The following is a 13,554-nucleotide window of genomic DNA, read 5'->3' on the forward strand; positions in this document are numbered from 1 at the left end:
AAGCCTGTGGTTACGATTCACAGTCCGCCCAGTTATGGGTGAACTGACTGCCACATTCAGGGGTTCGCTTCTATACTGTCCCTCATCCAGGTGCTGTCTGCACTTGGGTTTCACGGAAGCTGTCTATGCTTTAATTCAATCTATCAAGTAGTTATTTTGCTAGTCACCATACGCTAACATGAAATCCCTTCTTTTGAGATGGTCCAAAGGGAATACCTGGGATGGAGGTAGATAATTCAAGGGCCTTTACAAGATAATATTTCTCTAAAATAAGAAGAACTATATTAACTAAGGAGATCAAAACAAAAGGACACATCCTGGATAAGCTACTATCTTTTACATTCTGTAAATGCCAATAAGCTTTTCTTGTCCTAAGACTTATATAAAATTGCATCGGGACAAAAATAGATTTTCAAAGAGTATTAACAATAGGCACCTGGGCACAGATAATATTTAAAACAGTCAATAACTTTGGGGCGCCTGGGTGGCTCAGTCAGTCAAGCGTCCGACTTCGGCTCAGGTCGTGATCTCAACGGTTCGTGGGTTTGAGCCCCGCGTTGGGCTCTGTGCTGACAGCTCAGAGCCTGGAGCCTGAATCGGATTCTGTGTCTCCCTCTCTCTGCCCCTTTCCTTCTCTCCCTCTCTCTCTCTCTCTCTCTCAAAAATAAATAAAATTAACATTTTAAAAAACAAACTGAAAAAAATGAATAACCTTAATAGCAATCATCAACTGTTCCAAGCAGACGCAGATGCTAGGCACCTAGGGTGGCCTTGCTGCTGGCACACCAGCAAATGTTGGCCACCATGGAGGCTGCCATTCTCCTCCTTCCTCAACACTCTCCTATGCCTAATCACTTTTTCATAAAATTGTAAGCTCAGAGATTCCTGCAATTAAGGCTAAGTTTTCACAGGGTACTTCTACAAAGAAACAGCAAGAGAAGAGTAGACTGAGCCGTGGAATTCTATATGTCCTCTCCCTATTTCCCCCAAACAGCAATTGTTGCAATTTCTTTCACATCCAGAAATTCGATGTAAGATTTCATTTTGGAAGCCAAAAGTTTCTGCTCTTGAAATACATTTTAATATTTAAGGCCTGGGGCACCTGGGTGGCTCAGTCGGTTAAGTGTCCGACTTCGGCTCAGGTCATGATCTCACGGTTTGTGGGTTCGAGCCCCGCGTCAGGCTCTGCGCTGACAGCTCGGAGGCTGGAGCCTGCTTCGGATTCTGTGTCTCCCTCTCTCTCTTCCCCACCTCTACTCTCAATTTGTCTCACTCTATCTCTCAAAAATAAATACATGAAAAAAAAATTTTTTTTAAATATTTAAGGTCTTATTCTTTGAAACACTGATTCTTTCTGAGAGCTAGAACACAGCGTCTATGTAAGCCTCAGTGTCCTTTCCTGAAGCAGTCACTGATAGAGGAGAAGAGGCAAGACCGTGAGAGTGCTGGCCATCAAACGAGTCACTTAGCCTCTCTAAACCCAAGCAAGAAGGTCCACTGAGACAAGAAAATAGTTAAAAAAGAGGACAAAGGAGACACACAAAGACAGACCTCACAACAGAGCCAAGCAACAGCCCAGATGGAAGGGAGAAGCACCAGACAGCTAGAAAATAAAGCAGAAAATTGCCTGGCCTGGCTTTCCAGCAGGCTGTGATAAAAGGAGGTCCACACATGGACCTCCTCCATCAAGGAGACACTACAAGGACAACAGGGCAGGGGCTCATCACTGCACCCAGTCTGTGCGAAGACTGATGGTACTGGGTATGTACTTATTAAACGCAGCCTCCCAGCTACACCCACTGGATGAAAGGACCTTCTGGGCTGTGTGTGGGATGAACACTAGAGCCCAAAGAAGCAGAACAGATCTGAAGGCCATCCAATTTTTGCCTTATTTGAACCTGTGACCTGAGTATCACAAATACAGTTTTTTTTATTAGCACGAACTTAAACAACAGAAACAAACCAACAATAATAAAACCCCCAGAACGTCCATCTAACAAATCCCAGGAGCAGTGCAGTATGATGTAGATGAAAAAGAAATACTGCACTGACTGAGGAAGTTCTCAAAGGAGGCTGAAACTGAACAGACACTAACAGTGGGCACTGATCATGGAATCCATGGGGCTGGTAGTGACAGCACGGAGCCTGGCCGTGGACAGTTGATGGCATAAGCTTTAATGAGTAACGCAATCAACTTTTACAAACGGTTAGAGGCACAGGAGGTGTTTGCCACGAGGACTTTTAGATGTAGGGAAAGGATTGCCTGTAAGGTTAGGAAAAGGTAAACCTGGACACCGGGAGGAGTCTGTAGGTCTAGCCTGACAAGGGTTTTCTCACCCTGGGTCAGAGAGAAGGCTGGCTCTGCAAGGCTGAACATCAACTCGAGTTCAAAAACGGCTCAGCCTTGGCATTGGGTTTGAGAAAACAGCAAGTAGAGTGAAAACAAGTACAGACTTTGCAGTTGGGGAAATGTGCACTATAATCCCAGTGTGACTACCTCCTAGCTATTGGATCTTGGGTAAATAATCTGACCATTCGAGCCAGCACGTCCTCACCCTACGATGGAGCAGACAATGACTGTCCCATAGGACTGTGGGGAGAAACAGAAGGAGACCTCATCAGGTACCACCCCGGACACCGGATGAGGTTTCCGAACACGTGTTCCAGACATGTGACTTAACTTTATCTCTAATCTCCAGTGTTCCAACATTCCAATCTGTTGGTTTCATTTCTTTTGATTGTGTCAAAAGGTTCCTGATTGTTGTAGAATGAGAGGCATTAATCTCTCTTTTCATATCCTGGTGAGCTCAGCCTGTCTCCAATCAGAAAGAATCTGCCCTGCTGACCCCAATCCTGTAACCTGGCAGAGCTCATTCACTCAAGGGTAAAACCTCACGCATGTGCTTGCACATCTCCAGGTTACTGCAGCAGGGGTGCAGGGCGGACCTGGAAGAGACTCAACAGACTTCTTGCCCACAGCCCCTCCAAACAGCTCCATTTCCGTTCACTTAGCAGGCTTGTGGCTTTCTTTTCCTCCTGTGAATGGATAAGCCCTTCTCACCTCCCATTATTGATTAAGCATAATGTGTATTTCACAGACCAGTCGCAGTTGATGGCAAATGAAGTTGCTTTTGCTCCAAATGACAGGAGACACAGAGAAGTTGTTCGTCACACAGGAGCCCTGGAAGGCACACGTAGGGAGAAAGAAACAGCCAGAAAGTTCAGGCCTGTGCCTCTGGGCATATGTGGCCCTCTGCCATGGGTTAAGTGAATCAACTTTGCTCATCCATTTTTAATTGGTGATCTTGGGAAAATATTTTTTTCATCATAGTATAAACATGGCTATAATGCAGAACGGAATGCAAATGTGTCTGAGAGCTTAAGACAAAAATTCAAGAAATTACATGCTTCAGTGGCTACTTGGGGCAGAATCAAGGATCCCCTGGGTTTTCAGGCTTTCTTTCTTTCTTTCTTTCTTTCTTTCTTTCTTTCTCTCTCTCTCTTTCTTTTTTTTCTGGTGAGTGGCACTTCAGTGGAAAAGTTTGAAAAGTGTTAGCATTGGCCACAAAACACAAAAACGAGCCATTTATTAAATGTTGATTGAGACAAGGCAGGATGAAAAAAGGTAGCAATAGAGATGGAGCAGAGAAAGGAAGAAGAGAAGAGTAGAAGAACGTAAGGAAGGGAGGGATGGGACAAGGGGAGACAAAAAGGAAGGAGCATTAAGAAGCAGGTGAATTGGGGCCAAGGGGAAGGACACCGAAGACAAGAAAGCAGAGAGACGCGATCTAGGAACGGGAAAGGCTGTTTAATAAACTGGTCAAGAACAGAGTGGAGGCCAAGGTGCCACAGTCTTGTTTTGAAGAAACACTGTTATGTTTTGCTGTTTTGTTTCGTTGTTGTTTCTGGCACTACATGGACAGCAATCCTAACCCCCCATCCACAGACAGTGAACCAAAGGCTTTAGGAATGCACACAGAAATGAATGCACAGCAGAGGTTTCATAAATATTTTTTAAATGAGTGAATGAATGAATGAATGAATGAATAATTCACTTGAAAATGGAAGAAGCATTTATGATTCACCAATCATTGTACCAGCACCTGACTTTATAACTTAATGTTAACAAGAGCATATCTACTATTATCTACCCCATACAGGATTCAGCAGCGCACGGGAGGAAGCTTCTCCTGACCTCCTGCCCGACCCTCCCATAAACAGAGGGCTTTGGACACTGGGGATAGTTCACATGACTCCTGCCCAGGTTTACCAGTTTTTCTCAAGGTCTGATCAAGGTCACTTCCCCCCATAATGCTGATATTATCTGTAATGGTCTGCTCACTTTTCTGGAAGGGATGTGCTCATTTTTTCTAGATGGATCTCCCTGTTCCACTCTCCCATAAGGCTCTCGTTGTGAGCTTTTCAGCGAGCAGGTTCACTGGCCATGGCCCTGAAGCTGTGGTCATACCCTGAAGGAGCTCAGGAAACACGTGAGGAATCCCATCAGTCATGTTTCTGTCAGGTGGAGACCGATTCTCCCCACAGTCCCCTTGACATTGGAGTTAACATGAGAACAAGTTTTTATTTGCCTTACCAATCCCTCAGCTGTCTGCTCACCCAGATGAAGGGAGTGTGAGCCCTTCTGCCTTTGCCTGAGAATGGAAACATCTTCGCCCTGATTTGTATTATAACTGATCCTGAGAGAATCCATGTTGAGGTTCATTCGTAATTATAATAACAGGCTTAACTATTAATTCCCACATCATGTGCATTTTGTATAGAGTAATTCACGTTATCCTCATACTAACTCTACAAGGTCCATGTTAGTATCCATAGGAAATGTTCGCCGAGTGAGAATTAAATCAACCCAGAACTCTATGACATACACCCCTCCCAATCTCCCTCACTGCTGCCCCATTGCCTACCTGCTTGGAATATGACAGGTCCTGGGCAAAACCAGGAAGTTGGTAACACTTCTCTTAGACACCTTGAACATTCCCATTCCTTGCCCCTCCCCCACTCAGAACATTCTCTTCTTCAGCTATCCAGCACCATCTCTTCTATTAACTTTTCTTCAGGAAAAAGTCTGTTCTTCCCCATGAAGTATAGATCAGCATAGATATACAACCCTATATTTTCTCTCCAGCGGGGCTTTGTGTCTTAAGGATTATTTCCGTGCATTGAAAGGCTTTCTCCTGTATTTACAGATTCAGGGCACTGATGGAGTTGGCGGAAGAACTGTCTGGGGACAGATGGGTAGGGGGTGTTGGAATCAAGTGGGCTTTCCCAAATGCCCTGTGGGAGGCAGATCCCTGTCAGGCCTGACCTTAGAATAGGCCTTAATGGGAGGCTTCACATTTGGTGACTGTGCCCACGTAGTTTATAACAAGGAAATGCTAGAATATAACAGACTTTTTTTTCTCCCCCCCTTCTCACATCTTAACACAATCATGAGCTCAGGGAAGAGCCAATCGTAATATCAAAAATGCATGGCCACATGACAGAGAGGAGTGGGAAACAGAGGAAGGGAAAGTGAGAGGGAGGGAGAGAGGGAAGGGGCAAGGGGGTGGAGGGGGAGAGAAGTGAACATGTATATTCAGCAAACAGTGGCCTAGACAAACACCTACCAGCATCTGTCTGTTAGGCAAATTCCTTTAGACTGCTATTTGCCTTGGACCATCTTCAAAGGGATATTTCTGCTTCCAAAGGTGGATAGTTAAAAATAATATACATCATGAGTGTGTTTTGGCATTTCTCTTTCGTTTTTTTCCCTCTCTTCAACATTACTGTTGTCATCCTTTAAAACTCAATCAATTCAGCTGATCCAGTGAACAGATGGCATTAATCAACCCCCAAGAATATGCACAAAAGCAATTAGAAATGTAGAGACATGGAATTTATGCCAGCAAATCAATTACCAATGATAGCAAATCAAGGTGGCACACCCAAGTTCCCTTTGTTTCTCTTTCCAAAGAGCGGCCACTGATCATAGCCATGATCTCTGGTTTACCCCCTCCCCTACCAGAAGGGGATCAAGAACAGAAACACTGAGGTTTAATTACACATTCCTTAATGACTAGTTCTCACTCTGCTGGCAAAATCCAGCGTAATTTACAGACTACAAGATGCATCAGAATGATGGATACAGACAGCATGTGCTATAGAGTGTCATGCAAATATGAAATATACTGCTCTGAGAATATGGTCGTTTGGTATTCCCAGAGAAGAACTTCATTTCAGAGAACAGAGCACCTTTTCTAGCATCTATAGCTCTCATTTGTCAAAAACAATGGAAGCAGTTATAGAATACATTTTAACCACAAATCTGTGCCTTCTGCGAGTTTACTAGTTCATGTATCCGTATGTTTTCAATGGGCTTGGCCATTGCTTGCTTTCTGGTTCTTTGTGACCTCTGCAGATTCTGAAAATTCCTTCTTTCGGCTCATATTTATTATCACCTGAGTTACCGTGATCATCTCTTACCTAGTTTTCTTGCCGCTAGTGTTGGCCCAGTCCAGTCTACGCTTCATACAGTGATAAAAAAAAAAAATACCTGATTCTGTATTATCAAATTACATATACAAAATCCTTCAATGAAGCTTCACAGCTTCAATGGCAAAGATGAGCTCCCCTCCCTGCTTACCGATTTCTCAATTTTTCTGTCCGTTTGCCTAGAGCCTGCTCCCACGATTAGTCACCAAAAATAAACCTTGCTCTTAAGCCTTCATACAAACAGCTTGTGATAACCTCCCCAACCCCCCACCCCATTTCTCCAGTGAGTGAAATCTGACTCTGTTGAAGTCTTAACTTCTAAGTCTCTTTCCTCCAAGAGCCTGCCTTGATGCCCCAGTCAGTTTGAGATGCTCATTTCGTCTCTCACATTACACGTTGTGCTTATCTTTGTTCTAGCACTTATCACTTTGATGTGATTAAAGATTTATTTTTCTGGCTGCCCATGTGCAAAGTTCCTTGAGATCATAGACTATATTTTCTTATTCATCTTACTTTCTCTGGTTTCTAGAAAAACCTGAGTTTAGGAAAGAGAGCCTTCAGTTGGGACACATTTCTTCAATAAGTTTTTCAAATGAGTGACATATATGAACTATTAACACTTCAAGCTTCTTCCAAGCACAGCTTAGAGGGGTGACATTGGAGGCTCAGGACAATGTTTTGGGGGTCATGTGGTCAGTATTCAATAAAATAAAATCCTTCCAGTACCTTACTACTAAAATCCTGTTAAATAGCATTCAAACTTTTCCTTTTTATACTGAACCCTGGGCTATGAAGAAAGATTTTTATGGCTATATATTTGTATGTTTCCAGCTTATATAGGAAATGTTCATTAAAATTGCAAAAGCAAGTTAATAAAATTAGCTCAAACTCGGTACGGAGGTCAGGTCTTCTTACCATTTCCAAAACAATAATAAGTAATACTTGCCAGTTAAAAAAAAAAAACAAGCCAAATACATTTTAAAAGACTCTAGCAACAGGACCATAGAAGAATTTTTGTTCAAATTCTTAGTTGGAAACCATTCACTGATTCTCTCATCCATTCCTTCAGCCAATGTTTTAGGTACTGAATATAGACATTCAAATGAAATACGATAATTGGGGAACCGTGCACCTATGTGGAGAGACAAGGATTAACAGAAGTGTTATGGAAATATGAGAAGTCATACATAGGGGCACTTGACCCAGTAGAGGGAAAGCGTGTGTGTGTGTGTGTGTGTGTGTGTGTGTGTGTGCGCGCGCGCTTACAAGTCTTCATCAAGGCTATGCTGTTCCTCCATCCAGTTTTTTATTGAAACTTAAAAGAAAACTAAAGCATCTGGTGCTCATCCAGATATAAGGCCTCTTATATTTGACCATTGTGATGTTTGGGATCTAGCATCAAATCTAGATTCCAATTTTCTTTCTTTCTTTCTATTTTTTTTTTTTTTTGTAGTGTATAACTCAGGAGTTGGCTGTGTTGGAAACTGCTCCCTCCCTGCCCTTTACTATGGATAGAGCTATGGAGACTATCCTAACCATAGGGATCCCAAGGCAACTTGCCAACTCACATACAGCTCCCAACTGAATGCACGGGAATTAATTTCATAGCTTGCAGAGTCTGATCTTTGGAGATAGACACAGGTCCAAATTCTGATTTTTTTTTCATTGCTTAGTTTTATGATCCTGGGAAAATTATTAACTTCTATTAACCTTAGATTCACTCATCTGTAAACTGGATTTAATAAAGTCTACCTAGCTGTGCTACCTTGCCAAATTATGTGGACACAGCATATGAAGTGAGAGATACGAAGTGCACCGTGGTTAGTAGGAATTAAAACCTATTATGTTGTTATTCTAAATATAATTGCTTAACAATTTTCAGCATGGCCATCACAGAAGCATCCAAATGGAATGACCAGTAGGCAACATCAGGAGTTAAAGACAAAAATACATTAGGACTAAATAGGACCTTAATAATCATTCGATACAACTCCTTCAGTTAATACACCAAGATCATTAGGATAAGTCAATAACCTCTACAAGGACACCTGCCGGAAGGTGTCAGAGATCTGATGAATGAAGACAGCTTCCCTAATGTATTAAAAATGCTATTACTGGCTCAAAGTGAGTACACAGAATCTTCAGGACAAAGTCTCATTGAGTGAACGATGACTCTATTATGATCTTTGTGGTAACTGGACCCTCTCCCCATCTTCCTAACTGGCAGGGATAATTAGCATCCTATATTCTAGCCATATTTCAGCAGAGTTCTGGCAAAGAAGCTACAGGGCTTTGGATCACCAGTGAAAGCTTTTAGGAACATTTCAAACGATATCACATTGCTTTGTTTTGTAACAAAGGGGCACTGAAAAGTAAAATGATGTAGAAAAGGAAAACGGGGTCCTACTAAAGAAAGAAAAGGCAATTGGGAAGAGCTGGAATGAAAAAGAAAGAAAACGTCAATTTAGAGGAAAGTTATTCATTTGAATGAGAATAGGGGCTGGGGTGCGGTTATTCGAATGGAAACCAATTTTCTCATAATACCCTGGTGTGAACATTCCTCTTCTAGTTTTTCAGGTATATTTTCCAATGGTGAAAATATGAATCTGGTTTGGAGATGGGGGCTCTAAGGGTTGAAGGGAAAGAGTTCACATGAATTGTCAAAGATCAGCCTAGCCTGTTCAACCTTGGGAAAATCTTTAGGACTCTTCCAAATCACCCTTGTAGTGTTTCCTTTACTTCTGCTGACTGTAAATGCCACAAAAATACACCTCAAACACTCTCCTGCTGGAAAAAGTCAGCCTGATCTTTGTTTATTTATAATTTTACCTATCGACTGGGTTTGCGCAGAAGCTTCAGATCACTCAAAGTATATCGCATCTCTTTACTTGAAGATGTTTATGAATAGGAGTGACGTCCTAGGATACTTTAGATGAAGTTCCGTCTGTGATGAATGGCATCATCAGAGAATAAAGAGTTGTTTATTTCTTTCTCAAGGCTGTTATCTCCTTGAACCTGGTATGTAGCACCAGCAGGTAAGATGCTTGAGGATCATTCAAAGTGACTTACTGGGTCAAAATTAAGGCTGTCATAATCACATAACATCTGATGATTGTTAAAAATAGAACAAAACGTGACCCTGTGAGTATCCCATGCATTGCTTTTATCTTCTGAGTGCAAGTTCTATTACAATAGTCTTTCAACATACCTAATATTTGAAGAATCTTCTCAGTAAAATATTGAGCTGCTGTTCTGTTTGGGAGAAGAAACGCATCTCAATAGCTGTTTTATACCCAAGCCTCTGAGTACAGGGAAAGTTGCATAACCGGACAGGCGTCTGACCTGTTAGCTGTGGCATAACCAGGGCTAGAACCCGTCAGCATTTCAAACTCCTACCTTCCCTCGAACACCAGCAAGTCACATTGTTTCTTCTTGTGTCAAAGGAGTTGATATTATATGTAAAATGGTTTTTCATTTAACGCTGGTCTATCATAGCTACATTCGAAATTAACTAACTCCCTCAGGGTAAACCCAAAGGAGATGTTGTAGCTACTTAATATCCTGAAAATCTGGAATGGGGGAATTTCCAGAGTTTTTATTACTGGTTGGTAATTATGTTCTCCGCACAGATTCCTAATATCTATTCTGTAGCTGGCCTTCTAACCTGACTTTATTTTAATTTTGTGTAATTAGAAACTTATAAAATCTATAATTGGGTAAGCATTCATTTCTCTCTTACAGATGAACACCCAAGTTTTGGTCAGATTATGAGAAAATTAAACACACACACACACACTCATTCTACACACACTAGTAATATCAACACATTATTATTAGAATAATGTAAACAATTAAAAGTGGTTTTTATTTGAACAAAGTTCACAGGCATTCTTAGGTACCATTTAGCATCTTGGGTAAATACCCCATTTTGGGGGCTACTGTCATGAATGAGGGAAAATATTACTTCAAAATATAAAAAAATCTTGAAAAAAACTCTCCAAATAACCTATATACTTACACAAATTGACTATTAGAAAGGAGATTTATCTTCCTCAGTATATGCATATAATTGCTAATGGATTGTAGATAAATAGTAAATCAAAGCCCTGTATTTAATGGATAAAGTGTGTGCACAATTGAAGTCTGGGAGAATTGTGGAATGTTAATTTTTTTTTTCCTTAGAGGTTCTGCAACACAGGTTCTGAAGACCACCAAGATACACTGATTTGAGAGGCAATTTTCTGCTGCCATTCTATTGAATTAACGCATTTTGTTCGGCATGATAAAAAACATGTATCATTCTTTGAGAACACCGACCCCCAAATATTTAGCAAGCAGTGTACCCTCAATTGAAATGTTGATTGGAAATAGGGAAATCAAACTGTCACCTGATGAAATACTAAAGCTCATTATCACAAAGTTCCATTTTCAATGTTAAGAATTAGCTTTATTGCTGCATCAGTAAGCACGAGACTTAAATCCACTCCATGTAGGTTTCATGAGCATTATTACAACATATTAACCATAATTCAATTAATTTACAGAAAATGGCATTCTGCAACTTATTTTTTTTTCCTTTGTTCTTAAGAAAAGGTGCTATATAAGGAAGCCCAAACCACATTCCTACAGAGTATGTTCTACCTCTTTCGCCCTTATTCCTCACCCCACCTTTGTGGATCTTCAGAATATTCACTATTTCCAGAGAAGTAAATGTGCTGAAGGAAAAAGAGCCATTTCACGGCTACACCTTTGCATCATTAGGACAATACTGACCTCTAGTGTTTTAGGAGGTAGACAGGCTAACTCAGCATCATGCCTAACTTCCTCTAACTAAACCACTTAGATGTTTTTCTAAAGCACCATGGGAACAATTTCACTTAAAAGAAGAAAAAGGAGAAGGAAGAGGGGGAGGAGGGGGGGAAAGAGGGAGGAGGGGGAAAAGAGAAACATCAGATTCTAACCATTTTCTTTCTATTCTCTGAAATGATTTCTAAACTAAGTCCCTCTGGCTCCTTCCTCCCTTTAGAGAGACTGACCTCTTTAGCCCTCCTTTAGAATACAAACTTTCATAGTGTCTTTAGAAGGCATATACCTTATAACTATGGATTCTCAGTCTCCAAAACTTCCAATCACAGATAGAGACTCTGGCTCTGCTTTGGATCATTTCCAGTAAACAACATTTGTCTAAATGTCCTCCCTTGAGATGCAACACTGGGTTGAGTACCTCTTACCCAAGGTCCTCTTGGACCTAAGAGGGTGAGGAGTGATATAGGGGGATTGACAAGTACTAAGTAGTCTTCCCATCTTTCTCTAACAGCGATGTCATGTCCCAACGTGCTTAAGCAATTCTGAGGTTCCTGGACGGGTTAGCAGAGAGGGGAGCAAGCACAGAAACTCAAGGAACCTTGATAAACCATCTTTGGAAACAACACAGATGGCTTAATTGCGTTCTTTCTCATTTAGGAGTTCCCAAGCTGGAAAAACTTCCCTCTCTCTGCCTAGAGAGGCAGCTGAGCAATTGAGCTTGAACCTCTGATGGCTCCAGCGATTTATTCAACTTTGACGAACTGGGTTCTTTAAATACACAGTGCAGGTGGCGGATCCCCAGGTGTCCAGCCTTCCTGCCTATTAAATTAAATGCCCTGCACTTGCTGAGGTTAGAGCTTGGACGACAGAGGGTACACTTAGTGCATACTCATTATGTGTTCTTTGGCACAAAGATTTTGGGGGTGGAGTGTGCATCAAAAGCTCTTCCTTCTGGAACAGGGGCAGCCATTGATCTTGTGGTTTGACTACAGTGGGCCACGACTCTTAGGCCAAAACTCCCAATCCCAGTAAACCGGTGCCTCTCGGTTGCGAGATACCCCAGCTGAAGCTTTCTGCCTGGGGGAGAGCTGAAAGCCGCGTCTCGTGAGGCAGTGGGCACACTGCAAATCCCAGGCAGCCGCATTCGGAGACTGTCACCGCTATCAGCCAGCGCGGTGGCCGGGAGCATCTGTATCTTGGGGAGCTCACAGCCCTCGGTGCCTACAATCTGAACCCGGGGCCCTTCTCAGGAAAAGCTCTGCTTAGACACCAGGCAGGCGTAGAACGCGGAGCTGGCTTGAGGCTAAAGGAAGGCGATCCCTCCCTTCTCCCCGGAACTTTGCGATTCGGGGAGAAGGGCAGGCAACCCGGCGGGGCTGGCTCATCGGAGCTAACTTTTGGGATGGTTTGAGGGATGGAACCACACCAATCAGCAACCCCCGCCCCCCTTCCCCCCTGCTCGGGGCAGGCACAACTGAACACGCGTGGACACTTGAGTGTCTTTCTCCCACGCTCGCGTTCCCCACCTCACCTACCCGCTCCCAGCTCCTGGTACTCACAATTTGTCGCCGTGAATCCTACATGCCACAAGCCGGAGAGCAGCAAAGTGAGAACGCTGGTCAGCCGTGGTACAGAATCCATTTCCCCCGAGGAAGCGGTCCCTCCCAGTCGGATCCCAAATTCGCAGGCGCCGGCCGCGGCTGCCGCTGCGCCTTCTCTCTCTCTCTCTTTCTCTCTCTCTCACTCCTGTCGTCCTCTCTCCTGCGCGCCGCCTGGCCCCCTCCCGCCCCCCCAAGGAGAGCCACTCGCTGCTTCACTCCATCCCGTGTCCAGAAGCTCCACCGAAAGCACAGCGGGGTCTGCCTTGAAGCTGCGGCTGGAGCTGCGGGGCCCGCACCTGCCGCTCGCTGTGCGCGCCCGCCTCGCCCGCCTCGCCCGCCTCGCCCTCCGCTCCCCCTCCTTAAAGGCGCAAAGCCGAGCCCCGCTGCAACAGCAGGCGGCGAGCCGGGCGCACGGCCGCTGCACCTCGGCCGCGGGCGCTGGGATCCGCACCCGGGCCGGCCGCTCCTTATAGGCGAGCAGGGCGCGCGGCACCGCCCCCGGCCAGGCCCGCCCCGCGCCCTCCTATGAGAGCGGCCTGGGCGGGTCCTTCAGGCCCCGCGCGGCGGCCGTGCGCTCCGGCTGCCCCGGGGGCCGCGGGCCCCTCTCCCGCGCGCGCTCACCGCCCTCCCCTCCCCTCCCCTCCCCCCCCCCTCC

At 44.0% G+C, this 13,554-nt stretch overlaps 1 protein-coding gene across 2 annotated transcripts in view; it reads right to left on the reverse strand.

Annotated features, from left to right (window-relative positions):
- The window catches only part of CNTNAP5 (contactin associated protein family member 5), an 804,456-nt gene extending 791,112 nt beyond the window's left edge, over window positions 1-13,344 (reverse strand). For both annotated transcript variants that reach the window (XM_043576518.1, XM_043576517.1), the window contains exon 1: window positions 12,858-13,344. In XM_043576518.1, the coding sequence (XP_043432453.1) occupies window positions 12,858-12,939 (82 nt within the window). In that variant the 5' untranslated portion in view covers window positions 12,940-13,344. The remainder of the gene's footprint in view (window positions 1-12,857) is intronic.
- Window positions 13,345-13,554: the final 210 nt, after the last annotated feature.

The sequence above is a fragment of the Prionailurus bengalensis genome, chromosome C1 (genome assembly GCF_016509475.1).
Source record: "Prionailurus bengalensis isolate Pbe53 chromosome C1, Fcat_Pben_1.1_paternal_pri, whole genome shotgun sequence".
Taxonomy (NCBI): Eukaryota; Metazoa; Chordata; class Mammalia; order Carnivora; family Felidae; genus Prionailurus; species Prionailurus bengalensis.